At 42.0% G+C, this 19546-nt stretch overlaps 1 protein-coding gene across 8 annotated transcripts in view; it reads right to left on the bottom strand.

The window, feature by feature from the left end:
- Positions 1-176: 176 nt before the first annotated feature.
- The window catches only part of LOC110509073 (abl interactor 1), a 46240-nt gene continuing 26870 nt past the window's right edge, over positions 177-19546 (bottom strand). Inside the window, exons 4-11 of one of the 8 annotated variants that reach the window (XM_036966160.2) lie at positions 13214-13228; positions 12726-12844; positions 12424-12564; positions 11719-11819; positions 10628-10840; positions 6348-6434; positions 3054-3242; positions 177-2707 (exon numbers count right to left, since the gene is read on the bottom strand). In XM_036966160.2, coding sequence (XP_036822055.1) covers positions 2532-2707; positions 3054-3242; positions 6348-6434; positions 10628-10840; positions 11719-11819; positions 12424-12564; positions 12726-12844; positions 13214-13228 — 1041 coding nt within the window. In that variant the 3' untranslated portion in view covers positions 177-2531. The remainder of the gene's footprint in view (positions 2708-3053; positions 3243-6347; positions 6435-10627; positions 10841-11718; positions 11820-12423; positions 12565-12725; positions 12845-13213; positions 13229-19546) is intronic. The other 7 variants (XM_090225213.1, XM_036966162.2, XM_090225215.1 and 4 more) reach the window with 7 other exon arrangements.

Here is a 19546-nt window from a genome sequence, read left to right as displayed (position 1 = left end):
TTTACAGTCACGCACGCGTACATTTTAATGTACGAGTGGTCCCGGGAATCAAACCCACTATCTTGGTATTGCAAGCTCCATACTCTATCAACTGAGATACAGAGGACAACTCTACCACTCTTCCCTCTTCTTTAACTGTCCCAAAGAGAAATCCCCCACCAAAGAGCAGCTTCATGTGTTGTTTCGGTGAGCTGTTTATTACAAAAAAGACTGTACATAAATGTAAATGAACACATTATATATACAAACCAGGGGCTCTATTCGATCCGCATCGCAGAAGTTCAGCTTTACAGCAAGAAGGCAATATTCCCACTTTAGCGATGACGCCATTTTACGATAAACACTGCATATTATCGGCTCAATCGGAGACGGCATTCACAGAAAAACACTGCATATTATCGGCTCAATCAGAGATTCCCTTTCAATATCTATTACGGCATTTGTAACGGCTTCAGCTTTCCAGATTGGATAGAGCCCCAAGAGACGAGACGAGAAATATCACATTCTGTTCCCATGAACAGTCCAAGTTACAGATACACTTTTTCCACATTTCATCTAATAAAACAGACATCAAATCAAGGCGCATTGTGCCGTGGAGCCCCGAAATGTTTCACGTTTTAGTGGTAAACATAGTGGTTGTCTAATAATATTTTTCTAGGAAAATATAAATAAATCACAATCCAAACTGCTACCAAACCATGACCGGCAGTCTCAGACAGAGTCTTTCAAAACAATCACTTGCAGTGCTGGAAATGCTTAGGTAGAAAAAAGTTGTTTCTCACAAAATTGACCTCTGATGGAAGAGTTAAAAGTACAATCAATAACTGGATGTAGTGGCAAATTATTATTCACAATAAAAAAAAATGAAATGTTTTTGTTGTTGTTGATGTAGTCATGCATACATTGAGGTTGAATACTGTTCATGTTGATTATGTTGGCATTACACGGTCAGCACGTGGCTTTTAACATCCCTTTGTCTGTGCGACATGTCTACTTCATAGTGTCATCACCGTAACCTGTTCTTAACATTACTGATGGCTCAAATAAACCTCAAACGTCAGTACGTAAGAGGTATGGACATCCGTCCACAAGCAGCCTACATCTTGGCATGGAAGTATTTCATCATAAACTGTATTCAGTCATAGATAGCATCATGTCATGTTTGCAAGAAAGTCATGTATTACGATGCACTGAAATGTGTGTGGAATACGACTTCATCGAAAACGTGTGGCACAAATGTGTCTTCTTATTTTTTTTTTTAAGACAATCGTTTTAGTACATTTTGAGATAACAATGCACTGCTAAATTGTCTACATCCACTGTGATAGAAAGGATAGAGCAAGGGTGCGTTCAAGATTGAACATTTAGCATCGTGTTGCAAATCACCCTGTACTGCTCAATAGGTATGCTAGCAGCCTATACCGTTCTTTGATAGCCCGGCGTCCTTGTTTTGAGGTTGTGTTGCTAATGGAAGGTGATACTTGTTACCAAGCACCAAAGATAAGCACCTATCCAGACCCCACTGACAAAACTCAGGATGATATAACTTGAAAAAAAGATAACGCAACGGTCGGATAGCCTGAACGCAACCCGGTTGTCGCACATCAAAACCGTATAAAATTGAAGTCGTATAAAAAGCCATTGAGAACCAAGCAGACATTCTAACACAATGGAACCATGGTGGAACAAAAGTACAATAATCCGTTTCTTGACGTTTGCCATTTGAAGCAAAGCACATTTCAGGAACCATTTTCTACAGTAGCCTGACAGCATAAAAAATAAGCAAGATACACTTTATTTTCCACATAAAAAAACAACAACAAAAAAAACATTCTTATCAAGTGATAATTGGCCGAGCCTAGGGTAGAAATGGCACTAAAAGAGAAAAATAAAATAATACCCGAAACACAACGACAAAATATGATTGAGTTAAACCATCTGTATCTGGCACAACTTGGCTTGCTGTTGACCAATCAAAAGACGCCGATGAACAAAAAAAAACAACCTCACAAGTAAAACACACTACTGGCAATCCAACTGTCAGCTTCACACATTACAGTATGTACAAGTTATATAACAAAAACAAAACATCACCAGAAATAAGAAAAATCACGTTCAGTTCTTTTTTACTTCTACACTCAGTATTCCCCTTTGATGTCCCCTATTCCTGGTCCCTTGGTCCAGCTCCCCACCCCTCCTTTTCAACATGTAGCATAGTAAATAGACTATTTCGCTTCTTAACATCTGCGATTTGGACAAAGACAAACATTCGGTCATGTCCTAATGCACTTCTTTATGTTTGATTTCTTCTTCTTTTTTTCTATGTGTGTCTGTGAAAGTAAAATGTATATGTTGCTGTGTGGATAAGAGTTGCCCCCCCCCCCCCCCCCCCCCCCCCCCCCCCCAAAAAGCCAACATCTTACTAAAACCTACCTTGTCGTTTCAAATACTAAACACAGCACTTGATTCAAAATGGTTGTTTTTTTTTGGTAACATCTTGGCATTTTTTTTCTCATTCAAAATGGCCGCCCTTAGTCTGTGTAGTGCATGATGGACTCTACGTAGTTGCCGGGGAAGAGGCCGGTGACGCCGTTGCAGACGCCCTCGTACCAGCCATCATCGTTCTTCTTGATGATGTAGATGATGGAGCCCTCCATGAAGGACAGCTCGTCCTCCTTGTCCTTGGAGTAGTCATAAATGGCCACCACTGTAAAATACATTTGGTTTATTTATTCACTGTATTCTCTTATACATTAGCAATCCGACCACAGACAGAACAGAGTGAGAGAGGACAACTGCTGGGAATAGGGTTGTACTAGGATAACTTAGAGACATTACAGTACAGACTCAGTACTAATAATATAGTCGGCCTAAACCCAAGATATACAATTTATGGGTGTATAGTGTGTACTGCACTAAATTGGCCATCCAGATTTGGATACGTTTGACCGTCTGTGTCCACAGACATTTACTTTGTAAACAGCGCCTGAATCATGCTGAAACGGCGATCAGTGCCTGGTCTCTGTATCTTCGGTGGTACCAGTCAAACTCACCTTTCTCAGCGTAGGCCTTGGGGGCCCAGTGGGGGTCTCTGTCAGAGTAGGGGTCATTGTAGTGCACTACGGCCGCCTCCTCATCCCCCTGGTAGTCCACGGGCGGGGGCGGGGGAGGAGGCGAGGGCTCGTCAAACATGACCACGTCCTCGGGAGGGGGCGGTGGAGGGGGGACCGGGTCGTCTGTAACTGGACGAGGACGGGGAAGAAATGACGGACATTATGGAAGTGGAATTTAATCGACTGGTGTAGTAATTCTATTTATTTTCTGTGACATCAATAGGGTCAAGGGTTTCTCCTGACCATGTGACCTGACCAGGGAAAAACACCTAATTATACAGTACCAGTCAAAAGTTTAGACACCTACTCATTCAAGGGTTTTTCTTTATTTTTTATTATTTTATACTTTGAATAATAGTGAAGACCAAAACTATGAAATAACACATTATGGAATCATGTAGTAACCAAAAAAGGGTTAAACAAATCAAAATATATTTTATATTCTTCAAAGTAGTCGCCCTTTGCCTTGATGACAGCTTTGCACAGTCTTGACATTTTCTCAACCAGCTTCACCTGGAATTCTTTTCCAACAGTCTTGACGGAATTCCCACATATGCTGAGCACTTGTTGGCTGCTTTTCCTTCACTCTGCGGTCGAACTCATCCCAAACCTTCTCAGTTGGTTTGAAGTCGGGTGACTGTGGAGGCCAGGTCATCTGATGCAGCACTCCATCACTCTCCTTTTTGGTCAAATAGCCCTTACACGGCCTGGTGGTGTGTTGGGTTATTGTCCTGTTGAAAAACAAATGATAGTGGGACTAAGCGCAAACCAGATGGGATGGCGTATCGCTGCAGAATGCTGTGGTAGCCATGCTGGTTAAGTGTGCCTTGCATTCTAAATAAATCACTGACAGTGTCACCAGCAAAGCACACCCACACCTCCTCCTCCATGCTTCATGGTGGGAACCACACATGCGGAGATCATCCGTTCACCTACTCTGCGTCTCACAAAGACACGGCGGTTGGAACCAAAAATCTAAAATTTGGACTCATAAAACCAAAGGACAGATTTCCACCGGTCTAATGTCCATTGCTCGTGTTTCTTGGCCCAAGCAAGTCTCTTCTTATTATTGGTGTCCTTTAGTAATGGTTTCTTTGCAGCAATTCGACCACGAAGGCCTAATTCGCACAGTCTCCTCTGAACAGTTGATGTTGAGATGTGTCAGTTTAAGTAACAATGTGAAGCATTTATCTTGGCTGCAATCTGAGGCTGGTAACTCTTATGAACTTATCCTCTGCAGCAGAGGTAACTCTGGGTCATCCTTTCCTGTGGTGGTCCTCATGAGAGCCAGTTTCATCAGGGCGCTTGATGGTTTTTGCGACTGCATATGAAGAAACTTTCAGTATTGACTGACCTTCATGTCTTAAAGTAATGACGGACTGTTGATTCTCTTTGCTTATTTGAGCTGTTCTTGACATTATATGGACTTGGTCTTTTACCAGATAGGGCTATCTTCTGTTTACCACCCCTACCATGTCACAGCATAACTGATTGGCTCAAATGCATTACGAAGGAAAGAAATTCCACAAATGAACTTTTAACAAGGCACACCTGTTAATTGCTGGTTGAGAGAATACCAAGAGTGTGCAAAGCTGTCAAGGCAAAGGGTGGCTACTTTGAAGAATCACAAATATAAAATATATTTTGATTTGTGTAACGCTTTTTTTGGTTACTACATGATTCCATAATGTGTTATTATTCTACAATGTAGAAAAATAGTACAAATAAAGAAAAACCCTTGAATGAGTAGGTGTATCCACACTTTTGACAGGTACTGTATGTATGCCAATTGAAATCTACAGCATGGTTTTCCATGTTTAGGTTATATATATTAATATATATATACAGTATATTAAAGCAGGGTTTTCCATGTTTAGGATATACTGCCTGTACCTACAGTATAATACATGAATACCATGCATGCAACAAGTATAATTTCAATAACCAGTTGTCATGGAATTGTTATGTCAGTCTTATGACAGGTTACCATCTACATGATGTATCGCCCACAGGCTGCTCATATAGTGTTATCAAAATGTCATATGAGCTCAGCTCTGCCACTCCAAACTGAGCAAACAACTTCCAAATGCCCCTACCAGTATGTTGCTCCTGAACATTATACAAACAAATCATGAATTCATATATTCTATTTTATGCATTATCCTGATCTTCCAGACATGTGATTACCTGTACTGGCCAGCAGATGGCATGACAGAGCATTCTTCTTAACTGTATTTTATTTAACTAGGCTAACTAAGTCAGTTAACAACAAATTCTTAATTACAATGACAGCCTAGGAACAGTGGATTAACTGCTTTGTTCAGGGGCAGAACAACAGATTTTTACCTTGTCAGCTCATGGATTCGATCGAACAACCTTCCGGCTCTAACCACTAAGCTACCTGCCGCCCCGGAAGAGAACCAGTAGTTCAGAGACCTATAGCTCCTGAAGGTCTAAACGCTAAAAAATGACCGGAAGGATGAAACTGGGATCTGAAAGCTGGAAAAACACCTGAATAAGGACACGGAGGCATTGGGAGGGTCACTGTGCTTGACTTGGCTGAGACTATGCAGTTTTCCAAATCTTAAGTCAAGTGTGTTCAGTGAACAGAGATGGAAGCATAGAACACTCTCCACTGTCTCTCAGTGACCATGGCAACAGACAAGACATGGAAGGGGTGTGTTTAAAGGCAGTAGGGAGCGTGTGAAAAGGGCATGACAGACAAGACATGGACGGGGTGTGTCTAAAGGCAGTAGGGAGCATGTGAAAAAGGGCATGACAGACAAGACATGGAAGGGGTGTGTCTAAAGGCAGTAGGGAGCATGTGAAAAAGGCATGACAGACAAGACATGGAAGGGTGTGTCTAAAGGCAGTAGGGGGTGTGTGAAAAAGGCATGACAGACAAGACATGAAAGGGGTGTGTTTAAAGGCAGTAGGGGGCGTGTGAAAAAGGCATGACAGACAAGACATGAAAGGGGTGTGTCTAAAGACAGTAGGGGGTGTGTGAAAAAGGCATGACAGACAAGACATGAAAGGGGTGTGTCTAAAGACAGTAGGGGGTGTGTGAAAAAGGCATGACAGACAAGACATGAAAGGGGTGTGTCTAAAGACAGTAGGGGGTGTGTGAAAAAGGCATGACAGACAACATAAAAGGGGATTAATAGGTCCTGGTTTGATATGTAGGACTGAGGAAGTCGTTTTGATGTTACCCGTGTGTGTGTGTGAGAGACTTACTGGTCTCCTGAACTCTGGCCACAAAGCCGGTCAGGGGGATCTGAGGTGTCAGCTGGACCATAGGAGGAGGAGGAGGAGCTACAGACACTGGAAGCAGCAACAAGGTCAGGCAGAAAGAGGGACAGACAGACCAGAGAGAGAGACAGGCAGAAAGACCAGAGAGAGAGAGAGACAGACCAGAGAGAGAGAGAGACAGACAGACAGACAGACCAGAGAGAGAGAGACAGACCAGAGAGAGAGAGACAGACCAGAGAGAGAGAGACAGACAGACAGAAAGACAGACCAGAGAGAGAGAGACATACAAGAGAGTGAGAGACAGACAGACAGAGACCAGAGAGTGAGAGACAGACAGACAGAAAGACAGACCAGAGAGAGAGAGAGACAGACAGAGACCAGAGAGTGAGAGACAGACAGACAGACCAGAGAGTGAGAGACAGACAGACCAGAGAGTGAGAGACAGACAGACAGAAAGACATACCAGAGAGAGAGAGAGAGAGAGAGAGAGAGACAGACAGACAGACAGACAGACAGACAGACAGACAGACAGACAGACAGACAGACAGACAGACAGAAAGACAGACCAGAGACAGAGAGACAGAAATAGGGTGGAGGGGAAGGTGTGAGGAACACAAGATAAATATGCTTGTCAGAGATCAAAACAAAGCAGTAAGACACTTAGTGTGTGAGTAAATAGTGTTTTTGCTTCAGCTTTTTTCAATTAGCTACTACGACTTTATTATCAGAGTTTCTTCCAAATGTATCTTTTATCTAGGATAGTGGCAAGTTACAGATACAACAATAAAACGAGTGGCACTGAAACAAGACAATAAGAAAGATAGAAGCAGAATAGAAATGCCTTGTGGGATGCTTGTTCTCCATAGACAGTAAAACATGCCCAGCGATGAGGTTATCCCAACCACAAACTGGTTGAAATTATGTCATTATGACGTCTTTTCAACCAGTTTTTGCCACTAGGTATGTAGACAAACAACATGCAGCACGGTAACATGATATCTCACAGTACTCTATCAGACACCGTGTTGAGTTAGGTACCATTTCATGCATAGTTCCCAATATTACAGGAATGATTTGAAACAGTTTGCAGGCCACTAGGCCCAGTATGGAAAACTGTTGAAATGACATCATTATAACCAGAAACTGTTGAAATGACATCATTATAACCAGAAACTGTTGAAATGACATCATTACAATCAGAAACTGTTGAAATGACGTCATTATAACCAGAAACTGTTGAAATGACATCATTATAACCAGAAACTGTTGAAATGACGTCATTATAACCAGAAACTGTTGAAATGACATCATTATAATCAGAAACTGTTGAAATGACATCATTACAATCAGAAACTGTTGAAATGACGTCATTATAACCAGAAACTTTTGAAATGACATCATTACAATCAGAAACTGTTGAAATGACGTCATTATAACCAGAAACTGTTGAAATGACATCATTATAACCAGAAACTGTTGAAATGACATCATTATAACCAGAAACTGTTGAAATGACATCATTACAATCAGAAACTGTTGAAATGACGTCATTATAACCAGAAACTGTTGAAATGACATCATTATAACCAGAAACTGTTGAAATGATATCATTACAATCAGAAACTGTTGAAATGACATCATTATAACCAGAAACTGTTGAAATGACATCATTATAACCAGAAACTGTTGAAATGACATCATTATAACCAGAAACTGTTGAAATGACATCATTATAACCAGAAACTGTTGAAATAACATCATTACAATCAGAAACTGTCATTTGAACTAGAACACTCAACTGTCTTCTGATAGGTGGCTGACATCAAATCAGTTACGTTTTTACCTTTATTTAACTAAGCAAGTCAGTTAAGAACAAATTCTAAATTTCCATCAATGACAGCCTAGGAACAGTGGGTTAACTGCCTTGTTCAGGGGAAGAACAACAGATTTTTCCTTTGTCAGCTCGGGGATTCAATCTTGCAACCTTTCGGATAATAGTTCAACGCTCTAACCACTAGGCTACCGACACCGAATACAACAGGTCTAGGTAGACCGTACAGTGAAATGCTTACTTACAAGCCCTAAACCAACAATGCAGTTGTTGGTTACATTATTTATTTATTTTTATCCTAGAAATTGAAAAAATAAAAGACAATTAAAAACAATTATAATTTAAAAAAAATATATATATATATTTTTAAATGTAAATAAAATAAATAAATATAAACATGAAAATAAAAATATTTGTAAAAATGTGAATACATTAAAATATATATAAAAATAATAATAATCATTGAAAAACAAATACAACTAACAAATATTTAAAGAGCAGCAGTAAAATAACAATAGCGGGGCTCTACACATGGGGTACCAGTACAGAGTCAATGTGCGGGGGAACACTGGTTAGTCAAGGGACACAATTACTCCCTTCACTCTAACCCTGGTGTTATAACAGATTGTTCCCACCAAAAGGCATGACAGATTTTTACCCTTCATCTGGAGAGCTACTGGGTGTGCAGGCTTTTGATCTAACCCTGCAGCTCAGCATTCTGGGGAGATCTTGACAGCATAGTTGCAGACGCCTTCAGACAGTGTTCATACCCTTTGACTTATTCCTTTAAGAGACCGGAGTATGCAGCATTGGTTTCATGTGCACCTGTATCAACTGACTACCTGTATCACCTGACTACCTGTATCAACTGACTACCTGTATCACCTGACTACCTGTATCAACTGACTACCTGTATCACTTGACTACCTGTATCACTTGACTACCGGTATCACTTGACTACCTGTATCAACTGACTACCTGTATCACTTGACTACCTGTATCACTTGACTACCTGTATCACTTGACTACCTGTATCACCTGACTACCTGTATCACCTGACTACCTGTATCACCTGACTACCTGTATCAACTGACTACCTGTATCACTTGACTACCTGTATCACTTGACTACCTGTATCACTTGACTACCTGTATCACCTGACTACCTGTATCACTTGACTACCTGTATCACCTGACTACCTGTATCACTTGACTACCTGTATCACCTGACTACCTGTATCACTTGACTACCTGTATCAACTGACTACCTGTATCACTTGACTACCTGTATCACTTGACTACCTGTATCACCTGACTACCTGTATCACCTGCGTGTTGGCCATTTGTGGTCATTTTATTTAACTAGGCAAGTCAGTTAAGAACAAATTCTTATTTTAAATGACGGCCTACCCGGACAACGCTGGGCCAATTGTGCGCCGCCCTGTGGGACTCCCAATCAGCCAGTTGTAATACTATCTAGCACTGAGATGCAGTGCCTTAGACCACTGCGCCACTTATACACCAGTGCCAGTGGAAAATCATGCTTATAGCTAAATAGTTAACTAGCCAGATAGCCAATTAAAAACATAGTTAGCTAGCCAGATAGCCAATTAAAAACATAGTTAACTAGCCAGATAGCCAATTAAAAACATATTGTGTAGTTTGGCTGGTCATCTACTATAGTCAGTCCGTTGTCCTCTCACACAATGACTTTTCCAGGATTTTCACTGCAGACCAACAATTTGCTATAACTGGCCAAATAACTCACCAGCAATTATTATCAACAAATGTGTGAACATAGCAAGGCTCGCTTTGATCTCAAAAAACGCATCTCGCGACTCCATGATTAAAAGACCCCCCCGTGCCTACGCAAGCCGACAATAATTATACTCTGATGTGCTCTGCAGAGACTGGGAGGACAGTGAGCAAAACATCACATCTGGAGGACACTTTGATCCAATTCTGATCCAATTCTGATCGGAGTAGCCTAATTGTTTGACATTGTGAATTTAGATTTTTCCAATTCGGACAATTTAAATCTATAATCTGCTTGTCCAACAATGTATTTGACTTTCCCCGGGTAAGCAGACAGGCGTTGATGTGGAGCCCTGAAACATCGAGATGCCTTCAGACACATAGACCAGTCACTCAAACTTGTCCACCTCTTATGGGTCAATGTTGTGTGTGTGCTGACAGAGATACTGACAGCCTTGGTTTGATGTCTGTGACGTTCGTCTTAAATCTCCTCGAGTCTGTCAGCTAATGTGGGCGTGTGTATTTCTTTCTTCCACTGCCCTGAATGTCCTCCTCTTTTAGCTGAAGTGAAAGTGAGCTACCTCTATCCAGGACACACAGTGACCGGGCGGCCTATTGACGTTGTTCTTTGGTCAGACTCAACATTCCTTCAACCATAAAACTCCTTTCCATGGTCTTACCTGAGTTCTGGGGGTAGGCAGGGCCCCCGTTGAGGTGGGGCTGCTGGGACATGGAAAAATGGGAGCTGCCGGAGGGCGCCCGGCGGTAGGTACCCGTGGCCGACACCATGGAGGCTGAGGAAGTGGCTGAGTTGTGGCGGGAGACCTGTCGTGAGATGGTGCCAAACTGGGCCATTGGGATGGGACCCAGGCCTGGGCCTTGGTGGGCCGCTGCTGTGGTTGTTGGGGTGGGGAAAGGGGAGAGTTATAGGGAGAAAGAAGGTAGGGGAAGGAGAGTGAGCGAACTAGGGAACGAGAGAGGTAGAGAAGTATTTGGCTTTCAAATTCACTGAAGTCAACCTCAGGTCATTTGTTTATATGTGGATGGAAGAGACTCGGCTGTGACTAGAATGCCCGAGTACAACAACCAAACCAGCCAGAAAAAAAGACTTCTATGGAAAGATATAATGTGCTGCCAAAATCTAATTAAAATATTCATCTCCATCAGGATCCAGATGGACAGCTGATGCATCATACGAGGCTAAAACAAACTGTCCAAAGAGATTCCACACTGACAGAACAAATAGGCTGCTAAGAAAAACCACTAGAGTTAAGTGCCTTGTTCAAGGGAACCTCGACAGATTGTTCACCTAGTCGGCTCAGGGATTCGAACCAGCAACCTTTCGGTTGCATATTTTGACAAGCTGATACAATAAACAAACAAATGGCTTAGTTCAAGACAAACCAGAAGCAGACCTGATAGAAGTAGGAGACGCAATACAGGACGGACAGCTAAATGCTAAGCTAACATAGAAGCTACAATAACAGAATGGAAGGTTAAATGCTAAGCTAACAGAGAAGAGAAGCTACAATAACAGAATGGAAGGTTAAATTCTAAGCTAACAGAGAAGCTAAGGTAACAAAATGGAAGTCTAAATCCTAAACTAGGCGACCAGAGATGCTAGACCGAGAGAAAGGCTAAATGCTAAGCTAACAGAGAAGCTACAATAACAGAATGGAAGGCTAAATGCTAAGCTAACATAGAAGCTACAATAACAGAATGGAAGGCTAAATGCTAAGCTAAACTGAAGGATATGTATTGCTTGGCTCACCTGGTCCCAGGCTGGGAGGGGAGGGCGTGGGCACGGCCAGAGGAACACTAATGCTGCTGCCACCGCTGTTCTCTCGCCCCCCGCTACCCCCACTGCTGCCACTACAGAGAGCGAGACAGTGAGCGAGAGAGAGAGACAGAGAGTGAGACAGAGAGCGAGACAGAGAGAGAGAGAGAGAGAGAGCAAGAGAGAGAAATTGGGATGGGGAAGAGGTAAAAGAGAGAGTGATGGGGATAAAGAGATTAAAACAGAGGGATGGTGAGGGAAGAGAGGGTGTCAGACAACCTGTAATAATGGCAGCATGAGATCCTACCACAGTTCAGCTTGCTTCTGTACAACATAATATGTCAGAAATAACATATCAAATGTGTGAGAGATGGTGTGTTTTAAATTTATTTTTCAGTGATCACAAGCTCCTCGACATACATCTGCTTTGATTATTAATGACAAAAATAGGTCAATAAAACAGGTCAAGGAAGTGTTGTTTGTTTCCTGTAATATGAAATGCGACCTTTGCTGTGCTGTTCAGACAGCTGTGACCAGTGGAAGTTTCCCAGCTGGGTAAAACAAACACACTAACACACACCTGTCTGTCTGTCTGTCTGTCTGTGAGTGAATGAGTGTGTGTGTGTGTATGTGTGTGTCTATGTGTGTCTGTGAGTGAATGAGTGTGTATGTGTACTTGTGTGTGTGTGTGCAAGTAACCTGTGTGTTCTGGGTCTCTGGTTGAGGGAGGCTGTGCGTGCAGGGCTGTGCTGACTGCCTAGTCGGGCAGGGCTGGTCATGTAGTCGTTGGGGACTGTTGGCGGCTTGACTGGCTCCAGGGTCTTATAGGAGGTGTTTCGCCTGGAGAGGACACACACACACACACACACACACACACACACACGGAGAATACTAAGTGCAAGTCAACTACACAAGCTCACACACACACACAAACACACACACACACGCACACACGCATGCACGTATGTACGTACACACACTTTCATTTCTGGACAACCTACCCAAGAGTTCCACGACCAGCCATGGGCGGGCTCGGGGGTTTCTGTGTGGGCGGATTGGTCCTGGATAATGTCCCTCCTCCTCCTCCTCCTCCCCTCGTTGGTTGGTTGTTGCCTTGTTGCTATGAAAAAACAAAAACATGCGAGACTCAGTCCTAGGTGGCCTACTGATGTTCAACCCATTACTAAAAGATGAATTAGTGGAAGTAGCCCATATACCATATGGTGGAGCTTATGCGGAAACATTTTGCTTAGTGTTTTAGAGTGTTGTGGCGGTGGACGGATGGTCAATAACAAGGTCTGTGTATTGTTGGATTGATAATTAGATAGATCATTGGGAGACATCACAGGGACCTTATATTTGGACAACATCATGGCAAAAAAAAAAGGCTTTTAGAATGATGAATATAATGATACTGATGTCACGAAACAATGGTGATCTGGAGTAATGGGCCCAAAGCATCATGGGTAGGGAGAGAAACAACTCTTACCTTGGCTTTAAGCCACTGAGTGCAGGCAGTAAAAAGAGATGAGAGACAAAAACAACAACATGCTCATTGGTTAACAGAAGAGACAGTAAGAACTACAGCAGTAACAGGGTGTAATCATTGGTTAACAGAAGAAACAATAAGAACTACAGCAGTAACAGGGTGTAATCATTGGTTAACAGAAGAGACAGAGAGAACTACAGCAGTAACAGGGTGTAATCATTGGTTAACAGAAGAGACAGAGAGAGAACTACAGCAGTAACAGGGTGTAATCATTGGTTAACAGAAGAGACAGAGAGAACTACAGCAGTAACAGGGTGTAATCATTGGTTAACAGAAGAGACAGAGAGAGAACTACAGTAGTAACAGGTGTAATCATTGGTTAACAGAAGAGACAGTAAGAACTACAGTAGTAACAGGTGTAATCATTGGTTAACAGAAGAGACAGTAAGAACTACAGTAGTAACAGGTGTAATCATTGGTTAACAGAAGAGACAGTAAGAACTACAGCAGTAACATGTGTAATAACTGGTTAACAGAAGAGACAGAGAGAGAACTACAGTAGTAACAGGTGTAATCATTGGTTAACAGAAGAGACAGAGAGAGAACTACAGCAGTAACAGGGTGTAATCATTGGTTAACAGAAGAGACAGTAAGAACTACAGTAGTAACAGGTGTAATCATTGGTTAACAGAAGAGACAGTAAGAACTACAGCAGTAACAGGGTGTAATCATTGGTTAACAGAAGAGACAGTAAGAACTACAGCAGTAACAGGGTGTAATCATTGGTTAACAGAAGAGACAGTAAGAACTACAGCAGTAACAGGGTGTAATCATTGGTTAACAGAAGAGACAGTAAGAACTATAGCAGTAACAGGTGTAATCATTGGTTAACAGAAGAGACAGTAAGAACTACAGCAGTAACGGGGTGTAATCATTGGTTAACAGAAGAGACAGTAAGAACTACAGCAGTAACAGGGTGTAATCATTGGTTAACAGAAGAGACAGTAAGAACTACAGCAGTAACGGGGTGTAATCATTGGTTAACAGAAGAGACAGTAAGAACTACAGCAGTAACAGGTGTAATCATTGGTTAACAGAAGAGACAGTAAGAACTACAGCAGTAACAGGGTGTAATCATTGGTTAACAGAAGAGACAGTAAGAACTACAGCAGTAACAGGGTGTAATCATTGGTTAACAGAAGAGACAGTAAGAACTACAGCAGTAACAGGGTGTAATCATTGGTTAACAGAAGAGACAGAGAGAGAACTACAGCAGTAACAGGGTGTAATCATTGGTTAACAGAAGAGACAGTAAGAACTACAGCAGTAACAGGTGTAATCATTGGTTAACAGAAGAGACAGTAAGAACTACAGCAGTAACAGGGTGTAATCATTGGTTAACAGAAGAGACAGTAAGAACTACAGCAGTAACATGTGTAATCATTGGTTAACAGAAGAGACAGAGAGAGAACTACAGCAGTAACGGGGTGTAATCATTGGTTAACAGAAGAGACAGAGAGAGAACTACAGCAGTAACAGGGTGTAATCATTGGTTAACAGAAGAGACAGAGAGAGAACTACAGTAGTAACAGGGTGTAATCATTGGTTAACAGAAGAGACAGTAAGAACTACAGCAGTAACAGGGTGTAATCATTGGTTAACAGAAGAGACAGAGAGAGAACTACAGCAGTAACAGGGTGTAATCATTGGTTAACAGAAGAGACAGTAAGAACTACAGCAGTAACAGGGTGTAATCATTGGTTAACAGAAGAGATAGAGAGAGAACTACAGCAGTAACAGGGTGTAATCATTGGTTAACAGAAGAGACAGTAAGAACTACAGCAGTAACAGGGTGTAATCATTGGTTAACAGAAGAGACAGTAAGAACTACAGCAGTAACAGGTGTAATAATTTGTTAACAGAAGAGACAGAGAGAGAACTACAGTAGTAACAGGTGTAATCATTGGTTAACGGAAGAGACAGAGAGAACTACAGCAGTAACATGTGTAATAACTGGTTAACAGAAGAGACAGAGAGAGAACTACAGTAGTAACAGGTGTAATCATTGGTTAACAGAAGAGACAGAGAGAGAACTACAGCAGTAACAGGGTGTAATCATTGGTTAACAGAAGAGACAGAGAGAGAACTACAGCAGTAACAGGGTGTAATCATTGGTTAACAGAAGAGACAGTAAGAACTACAGCAGTAACAGGGTGTAATCATTGGTTAACAGAAGAGACAGTAAGAACTACAGCAGTAACGGGGTGTAATCATTGGTTAACAGAAGAGACAGTAAGAACTACAGCAGTAACAGGTGTAATAATTTGTTAACAGAAGAGACAGAGAGAGAACTACAGTAGTAACAGGTGTAGTCATTGGTTAACGGAAGAGACAGAGAGAACTACAGCAGTAACATGTGTAATAATTGGTTAACAGAAGAGACAGAGAGAGAACTACAGTAGTAACAGGTGTAATCATTGGTTAACAGAAGAGACAGAGAGAGAACTACAGCAGTAACAGGGTGTAATCATTGGTTAACAGAAGAGACAGTAAGAACTACAGCAGTAACAGGGTGTAATCATTGGTTAACAGAAGAGACAGAGAGAGAACTGCAGCAGTAACAGGGTGTAATCATTGGTTAACAGAAGAGACAGTAAGAACTACAGCAGTAACAGGGTGTAATCATTGGTTAACAGAAGAGACAGAGAGAGAACTACAGCAGTAACAGGGTGTAATCATTGGTTAACAGAAGAGACAGAGAGAGAACTACAGCAGTAACAGGGTGTAATCATTGGTTAACAGAAGAGACAGTAAGAACTACAGCAGTAACAGGTGTAATCATTGGTTAACAGAAGAGACAGTAAGAACTACAGCAGTAACAGGGTGTAATCATTGGTTAACAGAAGAGACAGAGAGAGAACTGCACAGTGCAGTTCACAGTTCTGTCTGTCAAATGCCTGATTTAGATTCTACTGGAATCTAGCTGTTGTTGTCAGTCAGTGAGTGAGTGAGTGAGGTCTAATACGTGACTTGGGTTTACAGTAACTGGTGACAGTCGACGAGTCTAAACGTTGCGAAGCTCGCTCGGCTGTCAGAGGGAAGTATCTGCCACTAGGGGCAACGGTCTGTCAGCAATGACTGGTGGGGGGGAGCCACAATAACTGGGGAGGAGAGGGGAGTGATTGGTTATTCAAGGTCCCGGGCAAGCCCCGAGGACTCCTCCTGCCTCAACATGGGGGAAATAAGATGTGGGGATGAGCTGTTCACACACACACACACACTCATTTGTTTTGCTACAAAAGCTCAATGCATGTGTATCATGAGACTAAGCCAAATGTGTGACTACGGTCTCTTTAGAATGTAGAGCAACAGATGTTAGAAGAACATCTACAACTCATTATCACAGAGTCACAGCCGGAGTAATAGAGACATTCCTTCATGCATAACACACCATGGAGACTATGAATATCAATGACAGACAGACAGACAGACAGACAGACAGACAGACAGACAGACAGACAGACAGACAGACAGAAAGAGAGAGACAGACAGACAGAGAGAGAAAGAGAGAGACAGACAGACAGAGAGAGAAAGAGAGAGACAGACAGAAAGAGAGACAGAGAGAGAGAGATAGACAGACAGAGAGACAGAGAGAGAAAGAGAGAGACAGAGAGAGAGAGAAAGACTGACAGACAGACAGAGACAGAGAGACAGAGAGAAAGAGAGAGACAGAGAGAGAGAGAGAGACAGAGAGAGAGAGAGAGACAGACAGACAGAGAGACAAAGAGAGAAAGAGAGAGACAGAGAGAGAGAGAGAGAGACAGACAGACAGACAGACAGACAGACAGACAGACAGAGACAGAGAGAGAGAGAGACAGAGAGAGACAGAGAGAGAGAGAGACAGAGAGAGAGAGAGAGACAGAGAGAGAGAGAGAGACAGACAGACAGACAGAGACAGAGAGAGAGAGAGACAGAGAGAGAGAGAGACAGAGAGAGAGAGAGAGACAGAGAGAGAGACAGACAGACAGACAGACAGACAGACAGACAGAGACAGAGAGAGAGAGAGACAGAGAGAGACAGAGAGAGAGAGAGACAGAGAGAGAGAGAGAGACAGAGAGAGAGAGAGAGAGAGAGACAGACAGACAGACAGACAGACAGACAGACAGACAGACAGACAGACAGAGACAGAGAGAGAGAGAGACAGAGAGAGACAGAGAGAGATAAATTGGGATGGGGAAGAGGTAAAGAGAGAGTGATGGGGATAAAGAGATTAAAACAGAGGGATGGTGAGGGAAGAGAGGGTGTCAGACAACCTGTAATAATGGCAGCATGAGCTCCTACCACAGTTCAGCTTGCTTCTGTACAACATAATATGTCAGAAATAACATATCAAATGTGTGAGAGATGGTGTGTTTTAAATGTATTTTTCAGTGATCAGTGAGAGATGGTGTGTTTTAAATGTATATTTCAGTGATTAGTGAGAGATGGTGTGTTTTAAATGTATTTTTCAGTGATCAGTGAGATATCCAAGGGAGAGAGAATCAAAGATGAAGACTGAGCCAGAACAGAGCTGAAAGATTATTTTCCCACAATTCATGTGGGATATGATGGCGTCAGCACTTGGCCCAGATCAAGCTGTCTGTCTCTCTCTCTCTCACACACACTGGTCTACTTGTACACATACGAATGTCTCTCTCACACACACACACACACACACACACACACACTAACTCCCTTACTAAAAGAGCAGTTTATTGATTAGCTTGATTGAATTAATGAAATGGAAGTAATGAAATTGTAATAACATGACCAGACAGTCCACTTACATGACGGTTCCACGTATGAATCCTGTGCTAATGATTTCCTCTGAGGGAAATACTACTACACGTCGGAGGGAAGGACAACTGTGACCCCAGTGGATTAATTGCAATGAAGGATGTGAAGCCTGTCGTGAAACAGAAACCAGCACAGATACTGCAGTATGACAGACAGTAGATCAAATAGCTTTTATTGCTCCTGTCTGTAACCTGTACAAGTGAGTAGTGTGAAATGGAAGTTTTTTTTTGCATGTCCCACTCAGAGTCGGGTCACAGCCAGGGAAGCAGCATTATTGATGGTGATCCTGGAGCAATAAGGGTTAATGTTTTAACTCGTGAGCTCTGGGATTCAAACTAGCAACCTATTGGTTACTGGCCCACCGCTCTAACCGCTAGGCTACCTTCCGTACACTAGGGCTGATGATGTCATGACTCCAGTCTGTTGCTTTTACTTTAAGGGGGAGTGGGGGACTCTTACTTTGACACTGTGGTGTCTTCTTTAAAATACAGAAGACTCTTACTTCTTTAAAATACAGAAGACTCTAACTTTGACACTATGGTGTCTTCTTTAAAATACTGGAGACTTTTACTTAGACACTATGGTGTCTGTCTTCTTTAAAATACTGGAGACTTTTACTTAGACACTATGATGTCTCTCTTCTTTAAAATGCTGGAGACTTTTACTTAGACACTATGGTGTCTGTCTTCTTTAAAATACTGGAGACTTTTACTTAGACACTATGGTGTCTCTTCTTTAAAATACTGGAGACTTTTACTTAGACACTATGGTGTCTGTCTTCTTTAAAATACTGGAGACTTTTACTTAGACACTATGGTGTCTCTTCTTTAAAATACTGGAGACTTTTACTTAGACACTATGGTGTCTCTTCTTTAAAATACTGGAGACTTTTACTTAGACACTATGGTGTCTGTCTTCTTTAAAATACAGGAGAGTTACTTAAGACACCGTGGCTTCTACTTTAAAATACAGGAGAGTTACTTAAGACACCGTGGCTTCTACTTTAAAATACAGGAGAGTTACTTAAGACACCGTGGCTTCTACTTTAAAATACAGGAGACTTACTTAAGACACCGTGGCTTCTACTTTAAAATACAGGAGAGTTACTTAAGACACCGTGGCTTCTACTTTAAAATACAGGAGAGTTACTTAAGACACCGTGGCTTCTACTTTAAAATACAGGAGAGTTACTTTGACACCGTGGCTTCTACTTTAAAATACAGGAGAGTTACTTTGACACCGTGGCTTCTACTTTAAAATACAGGAGAGTTACTTAAGACACCGTGGCTTCTACTTTAAAATACAGGAGACTTACTTAAGACACCGTGGCTTCTACTTTAAAATACAGGAGAGTTACTTAAGACACCGTGGCTTCTACTTTAAAATACAGGAGACTTACTTCGACACCGTGGCTTCTACTTTAAAATACAGGAGACTTACTTCGACACCGTGGCTTCTACTTTAAAATACAGGAGACTTACTTAAGACACCGTGGCT

The sequence above is a fragment of the Oncorhynchus mykiss genome, chromosome 28 (genome assembly GCF_057628025.1).
Source record: "Oncorhynchus mykiss isolate SJ-2025 chromosome 28, ASM5762802v1, whole genome shotgun sequence".
Taxonomy (NCBI): domain Eukaryota; kingdom Metazoa; phylum Chordata; class Actinopteri; order Salmoniformes; family Salmonidae; genus Oncorhynchus; species Oncorhynchus mykiss.
Note: the sequence above shows the minus strand (reverse complement) of the source record. Positions and strands in the feature narration are given on the sequence as shown.